The sequence below is a fragment of the Solenopsis invicta genome, chromosome 4 (genome assembly GCF_016802725.1).
Source record: "Solenopsis invicta isolate M01_SB chromosome 4, UNIL_Sinv_3.0, whole genome shotgun sequence".
In the NCBI taxonomy this organism is placed as follows: Eukaryota; Metazoa; Arthropoda; class Insecta; order Hymenoptera; family Formicidae; genus Solenopsis; species Solenopsis invicta.
In genome coordinates this window covers 23,566,330-23,574,324 of record NC_052667.1, presented here as the reverse complement: position 1 = coordinate 23,574,324, position 7,995 = coordinate 23,566,330, and the positions used below count along the sequence as shown (strand labels likewise).

General features: G+C 30.5%; 1 protein-coding gene across 7 annotated transcripts; it reads left to right on the top strand.

Moving 5' to 3' along the window:
- Positions 1 to 897: 897 nt before the first annotated feature.
- On the top strand, positions 898 to 7,733 carry LOC105194899 (spermidine synthase). Of its 7 annotated transcripts, none has more exons than XM_039447831.1 (7): positions 898 to 1,074; positions 4,240 to 4,382; positions 5,471 to 5,634; positions 5,766 to 5,886; positions 6,228 to 6,474; positions 6,622 to 6,851; positions 7,081 to 7,234. In XM_039447831.1, exons 3-7 carry the CDS (start codon positions 5,504 to 5,506, stop codon positions 7,219 to 7,221), a joined length of 870 nt encoding a protein of 289 aa, XP_039303765.1. In that variant the 5' UTR covers positions 898 to 1,074; positions 4,240 to 4,382; positions 5,471 to 5,503; the 3' UTR covers positions 7,222 to 7,234. The 7 variants fall into 7 exon arrangements, 6 of the variants coding, with proteins under 6 accessions (XP_039303765.1, XP_011158336.2, XP_011158335.2 ...); XM_011160036.3 differs by lacking the exon at positions 898 to 1,074 and adding an exon at positions 1,698 to 2,003; XR_005574479.1 differs by lacking the exons at positions 898 to 1,074; positions 4,240 to 4,382 and adding exons at positions 3,045 to 3,830; positions 7,440 to 7,733 and having other exon boundaries at positions 7,081 to 7,314.
- The last annotated feature ends 262 nt before the right edge of the window (positions 7,734 to 7,995 follow it).

Below are 7,995 nucleotides of genomic sequence, written 5' to 3'. Positions count from 1 at the left end.
AAGAGCAGATATAATCATTGTTTATTAATTGAATAATTCTTCAAAAAATATTGAAAATGTGGCTGTTTATAATACACGTAACCTGAGTTTTTCTAAAAAAAAAAAAAAAAATAAATAAATAAATAAATAAATAAAATAAAAAAACAATAATTTTTAATGTTAAACAAGTAAGACTGTATTTTGCTTTTCTTTCACTTATAGGGAATTGATAATTAAAAATTTTACTACTTCTGCTTTTTATTCTTTAAATAAAATATAATAATTCGGCAGAGAGATCTATCTCTTGATGGTTATTGTACCCAGTAATCCCCGGAGATAACTATAGAAAGAGTCGACAAGATCGATGGTCGGTTATTAATGTAGCTTCCCGGAGCATGCATAAATTGGCTCGAATTCCGGCATACAAATTCAATTTCTTCCAGACAGATTAAATAAAAGAAAAATTACATATTGTATAAATATTCGGGACCCTTTTCTCCTTGGCGTTCCATACAAAAACTAAACAATAGGTCAGCCTCTTATTTTAAACAGTGTGAGAAAAAGTCCATTCTTCTTATAGAAATTACTTTGGATTTTTTTTCACTGCATTGTCTTTCGGTGTATTATTCTCATTGTTATTAAATTTTACTTCAACGGAAACCGAGAATTGTTAGGTTGCAATATTCGTGCTTTATCAAAGCGTTCCTATACCATCGTAAAACTTTCACCTGAGCAACAAAGCTTGCCCTCCGTTTGAATTTTATACCTGCGAATTGAGACTACCTGAGTGACATGTCATAGTGATGTATTAGTTTAGGGGTCCTAATTTACGATACTTTATTGAAGGTTCAAAAGTCGAGGAGGCAGGTAGCGCCGAGAAAATCATCTGCTTTCCTCCGAGAAGTGAACATCTTCAGTCTCTTACAACTTGTTTTAGTGACAGCATCTCTTCGAGCGAGAAAACAAAGTATAAAGTTCAAGACTACTATCTGTTATCTGTTCGTTAAAGGACCGTTCATATCGAAGACGGTGTATCTCGTGGCGTAAAAAGTATTCTCCAGCGAGGTTTTCGCGGATCACGGTAAAACATTTTCGGTAAGTGAATAATCGGTTTAATAAATATTGCGTTAATTATTACGTGGTCAATGTATGTGATCAGTGATAGAAACGAGTAGATGCGTATCGAATATTACAGATGCTTTAAGAAAATTGGATATAAACGCATTAAAAATTAACGTATCGCTGTAAATCATATAAATGTACGCAAGCATAAATTGCGCTGTGCCGTAGCGAAAGTGATACAGTAAGCATAAAATTATTATCATGTTGTTATAACAATATTCAATAATACATGTAACGTTTTTAGGTATGTCGTATTTAATGTTGTGTATAAGATCAATAAACATCAATGAATGAACTTTGACCATGATTTGGAGATAATGTTTTTAAAACAATTTCAACAATGTTTCGATAAAATCATGAATCAAATAATCTTTAAAATGTTCATATACAACATTATTTTTAAACGTTAAAAAATTTACATGAAATCGACACTTTTATATGTTACTACAATATTTTTTTGCTTACTGGAGACGTACCTTCGTCTAGTGTGAATATATCTTTATGGGTCTCATTACATTATCAGGCAGTGTGTTAGTGACGATAAACCTATCTAAACAGTCGAGTCAGTTATAAAGAGAAACTACCGGGCCACATGCGCCTTCGTCTCAGTTTGACTCAAGCTTTCTTCAGGCGAGCTACTGCCGTCATAGGTAAACTATCGCTGCTTTGAAAAGTAAACATTTTGCATGCTCTCAGAAAATGTGAAGTGCAAGATATGAATCAAACAACGCGTGTATCTAAAAGAACATTTTGTTAACCTTGGTGATATTTTTATACATTTAACATTTATGGTAATTTTGTTACGTTGCTAAAGATAAAAGTTGTAGTACTGACGGATATATGAGTACAACAAATAATAAATAGATAGGATACTGGACAGTTCGTCGGCATAATATTGATTCGTAAGTTTAATATGTTATATTAAATCACGCATTATCAAATATTTAATCTCATACATGATTTTTTTAATTTACTTTAGTAAAATTTAGTAAAAATTTTAACTAGAGCTGAAACGCTATCATATATATTTAAATTAATATTGATAATTAGTGTGATACTGTCTGACAATTTGTGATTTTTTTCAACGTGAATGTGAATAATTATTTCCGATTTTTTGCTTGTTGAACATAAATCGGTTGCTTAAAAGCTAGCACATCATAATTCTGAGGAAAATTGCAAAAAAGCAAAAACCAAGCTTTTAAATGATTGTCGAGTTTGTTTCGTGTTCAACAAGCAAAAATATTAAAAAAAAAAAAATAATTACATAATATTAAATACAACATATTTAAAAACATTACATGTGACATTGAATAATATAATAATAATTTTATTTTATTTAACAGTGAGACAGTGCTACCGTTTGCCATTAAGCGGCATTAAGTATTTCAAAAACCTCTTACTAGTGATAAGAAATCAACATTAAGAGAAAAAGAGAGAGGAGTGAAGCAAATGGGGGGAGGGGAAAGAGAGAGAGAGAGAGAGAAAGAAATTAACATTTATTGAGCACTCTAGGTATTTAGCCTCTCAAGTGCTGGAGAGAGAGAAAGAGAGAGAGAGAGAGAGAGAGAGAGAGAGAAAGAGAGAGAGAGAGAGAAACTCATTATCTTAATCCCTAATAAATTTCAACATTTCGACACTTTACTCTTCTTTAACGTGATAACAGTGTTATATATAAATCACAATCTATCAATAACAAGAATAATTAATAATTCAATAAAATATTATTATAAAAATAAATAAAAATTATCAAAAAATATTTAATAATAATGTTTGTCATAAGATTTTGTGGAATGCATATTTTGTGCGTGCAAAAAAATTGTTTAAAAATGTGTAATAATATTATTTTAAATTTTCATTTTAATTATTTTTAATTTTACATATGCATGTATACATACATACATACATACATACATACATATATACATACATACATATATATATATGATGTTAAAAGTGTTAATGTAATAAACAGAGTGTTGGGAAAAAGTTTATGACTCACAGAATGCATAATATTCATTAAGTCAATTAAAAAGTGTCAAGTAAAGTCAAAGATAGAGAAATCTGTTTTAAAGTGGTTTTTTATTTTAGTAGAAGCAAGAGTGATCTGTTTGCTTTTATTTACCAAAAGTAACGTTAAGAAAACGTATAATAAAAGATCATACATTCGTACTCTGATATTAATGACAAATTTTCTAAATGCCTATCTTTCAGTTCTAAACGTGTTTAGTATTTTATATATCACGAAAACAAGTTCTGTATTCTGTATATAATATACATCTTTATCGAGAGCAATATGTAATACGTAATAAACAGTGTTGAACAGTTAAAAAAGCTAAAAATTAAAATTACAAAAAAAATTATAAATAAAAATTTTATCGTGGACTATCGATGCTACTGACTTCGTTCAGAAAATGGGCCTTTCTGATATTTTTATGATTGTAATTTTAAACAAAATGATAATTTTAAAGAACGCTGCAGATAGCTCTTTATATTTAAGTGCAGTAATGTATAATAAAAAAAATATTGATATTTAAACGTATTAAATAATTTAAATATCAATTCCGATAAAAGCGCCGTCGCTATCGTGTGAGACATTAAACGAAATACGCTGCGCAAAAAGTGGAAGTGTGTGCGAGTCTTCATCCGGAAGAACACCCACTTACGTGTCCATTTCGATGGATAATTTACGGCAAGCTATTTACCGCACCCATCTTTTCTCTCGTTCAAAGGTCTCATCTTCTCTTAATTGGAGTCATTGAAGAAATAATTTAGAATGCTCATATGTGAACGGCAATGCGATACTTGCGTATCTTATGTGATATGTACCGTTTTACGCAATAATCTAAAAATGAGAAATCAATTGCATGGAAGATTACATTTATCAAGAATTATTTCGTTCAGTACATTGTCTCTTCAAAAAGCTGCATGTATTACCATCTCATTATCATTATTTTATTTACATTTTATACTGCATACTATATTTATCAAAGATTATACCTTCGTATTACAAGGAATTCTTTATATTAATTGCTTTGCTACAATCTGGGTAACACGTGTTTGATCAATTTCTACACACAAAAAGTTTTCAAAATTTCAAAGTGTCCCCCACTACTTATCCTCTTGTGAAAAAATTTGTAGTGGAGGAGACCTCTGTGCGATGGTGCGACTAAGGCTTTCGAGATTTTTTGTGAAAGGCATCGAGTTAATTTCTGTCGAGCACTAGAGCAGTTCGTTATACGCAACGTTGTCTTCGTGTAAAAAGTAAAACTTTTGTAAGAATTGTAAGTATTTATTTTCCATTTCAAATTAATGTTTAAATGTCTGTTTTAAAAATTATTTTCCCCGAAAGAAAAGCAATTATTAAAAACAAAAAGAGAAAGGCAAACAGAATAAGGCGTCGAATTGCATTATATGGGAGCAATATAAAATTGAGCTTCTTGATAGACATTTTGGCATCAAAATATAAAAAATGCTTATTTTTTTACAGTATTCTATTTTTATTATTTACTAAAAATCTTATTAAAAATCATTTGTTTTGTCAGAATTATACTTCTTAAAAAAATTAAAGTATTTTTTTCAAAGCTTTATATCAAAATTAGGAAACCTTAGTTATTTTTTATATTCATTTATTATAAAAAGGTACAATTTTTCATTTAAATAACTCCTTTACCCTATTTGTGTGTTGATTAATTTTCGGTAATTAAATTATACTTACATTTTATTTTGTTCAAAATAAGATGCAAACATTTGTTCTAAAAGTTTGAAAATGTGTTCATAAATTTTTACAGAATATTTTAAAATTGCTTTAAAAATAAAAGTGATCGAACGCGAGTTACCTAGGTTTGTAGAGGCGCCGTTTCGTATTGTAAATCTGATTTGAGTTATATTGAGTCTATTACATGAGTGGCTGTTTTAAAATTTTTTACGCATTATTCTGGTCATTTATCGCACACATTGCTCTATAGATTATCGATCAAGGAATATTAATTTTCCCATTCTGCATTTTGTCATTGTAGTAAATTCATCATTGATGACGAGAAAGTTTACTATTATAGTGGAATAATTTACAAATTGAACGAAACTATTTACGAGTAAAACTCAATATATTATAAACAGATTTAAAAATTGACGAAATTTGCGGCATGAAATATGTATTGCGTTCTTTCTCCATGTAACATAAATTAAGGACCGAAAGTTATATCGCACTCAGCAGCAGCATGATATTTGAAGTGCATTATTAATTACGTGACGTAGTTTTTAATTAAGGTGATGTGTGCTCTAGCTTCACTGCAACTTGCAAGCATGCAATATTTGCTTCCACTTTTATATTTCTATCGTTGCCATATTATTAAATTTTTATGCGTTACAGCAAAGTATAAACGGACGCAAACTACATCAAGATATGGATGCGATGAAAAAGGGTTGGTTTAGCGAATTGAACGAACTCTGGCCCGGCGTTGCACTTTCGCTAGAGGTAGAGGAAATCTTGCATTCCGAGCGCTCTCAATTTCAAGACATCTTGGTAGTAAAAACGTAAGTATTTCCTCAACAATGGCATAAAATCGTGAAATGTACAAGAAGTTGAGATTTTAACAAATTAAGAATGTACATTACATGTTAAAAGCAAGTGACTTCTTAAAAACATATAAATGTTACATTTACAGAAAATCACATGGTAGGGCTTTAATGCTCGACGGCGTGATCCAAACCACGGAGAAAGATGAGATGGCCTATCACGAGATGATATCGTATTTACCACTCTGCAGCCATCCAAAGCCTCAGCACGTAAGTGTAACAATTGATTATATATGATATTTCAATTTTCTAAATTTATATTATGCAGTATAATTAAAGAAAAATATATTTTTTTTAAATACTGGTCGATTTAATAAAATAACGGAGTCATAGATTATCTTCTGATAAAATATACGTAGATAAAATGTCAAAACATTATGTACCTTGCACCGGTCAATAATAAATTAATAAATTATTACCTTAATAAATTATTTGAATCAAATACGCCTTAAATATTATGTGTCTTTAATGCTTTGTATTCTTTTGCAAGTTTTGCATCAAATTATCTTTAAAAAAAAAATAGATAACTAAAAACTTTTGCTTAACAACAGGTTCTGATAGTCGGAGGTGGCGATGGTGGAGCTGCCCGAGAAATCGCGAAACATCCGGATGTAGAGCGCGTCACGTTGGTGGATATCGACGACCGAGTTATCGAACTGTGTAAGCAATATCTACCTCGTTTGAGTTTGGGTCTCAACAATCCTAAAGTACACATTTCTGTTGGCGACGGCTTCGAATTTCTGAGGAATCATCAGGAAGAATTCGACATCATCGTCACCGACAGCAGCGATCCCGTAGGCAAGTATCGCAAAACTTTGTACCAATTATATATAACGTTTCGATAAGATTTTTTTCATGTAAAAAAAAACACATTTTTTTAACATGAAAGAATCTTAACAGGAGATATTAGGAACTCAGTACTAATAATTTTAACGTTCTGCTTAGGTCCTGCTGAGAATCTGTTTAAACAATCGTACTATGAATTACTAAAGGCTGCGTTGAAACCTGGTGGAATCATTGCCAGCCAAGCTGGCACAGCTTGGATGAACATGGACCAAGTGCGCAGCACATTACAGCATTGCAAGACTATGTTTCCCGTCGCTGCCTACGCGGTAACGGCTGTACCGACATATCCCACGGGTCAAATCGGTTTCGTCCTTGGTAGCTTAAATGAAGTTAGTATTAACATATATAACAATTTATGTGCGTATAAAAATTGCACGCATCTTTTCATTTATAATTTAGGTCTGATGATAATTTGAAAAAGTTATTGAAGAAGAAATTCTTTATCGGAGAGATATATTACAAAGAGTTAAAAATTATGTATTACATGTTGTTAAATCAGTTTTTTTTTTCATCAGAATATATTCAATATATTTTAATTCCGCAATTACTTCTTTTCAGCAAACAAATTTAACAGAACCAGTGAAGATATTCAGCGACGAAGATCTCGATCGTATGTCAATGAAGTATTATAATGATAAAGTACATCGGGCAGCTTTTGTCTTACCACGATTCGTGGAGAAAGGTTTGCAAAGTGATTAAAGTATTAACCAAATATCTCTCCTGAATCAATTCTTCATGAGGAATCATCTAAAGATTGTGGTTACTATTTGATGCATGGTCATATATGTCAATGTACAGCCATTGACAAAATTATTAGGCACCCTATTTATTTTACAATTTTTTCAAATAAAGGAAATAAATAACATTGTTTTTATAAATGTTATCAAAAAGCAAGGATGCCTAATAATTTTGTCAATGGCTGTATGATGATTGTCTTGGCAAATGTCGTCTTCGATGGTTTACCGTCCACGCGAGAAACGGTCCGATCAAAGTCTGATTGGTTCCGGATGGATTTGAATTTGGATTTTTGATATAAAGAGCAAACGTGCAACTTTCTATGCTACAATTGCCACACTGACAGCTATGATAAATGTTTATTTATTAAATTCGATTTAAAAAATGATTGGGGCAGTGAAATTTACTTATATTGGTATTTGCGTGTAAATAATGCTTAAGATTTTGTGATACAAATAAAAATAATCGTCAATATATACCGTATCTTTCATTAATTATACTCTTGTATCTATAATTATCTACAAATATAAGTAATACAAATTAATATCTACAAATATAAGTAATACAAATTAAATCCCAAGAAATGCAAACAAAACAAAATATTTTTTTTACGTATTAGTTAATACTTTTCTTGATAAATATACAAACGATACAGATATTCTACGTTTCATAGATATACATATATACTCTTCTACGAACAATGTTCCTGTGAGTAGATTAATATCGAGCGTTACTTTA

What these genes read in the sequence shown, in the direction of transcription:
- LOC105194899 (XM_039447830.1), top strand. Translation starts at nt 3,777, where the DNA reads ATGGATAATTTACGGCAAGCTATTTACCGCACCCATCTTTTCTCTCGT. An exon ending in ATCTTTTCTCTCGTTCAAAG is followed by an intron (nt 3,831 to 5,470) that starts GTCTCATCTTCT and finishes TATGCGTTACAG; the next exon opens with CAAAGTATAAACGGACGCAA. An exon ending in GCCATCCAAAGCCTCAGCAC is followed by an intron (nt 5,887 to 6,227) that starts GTAAGTGTAACA and finishes GCTTAACAACAG; the next exon opens with GTTCTGATAGTCGGAGGTGG.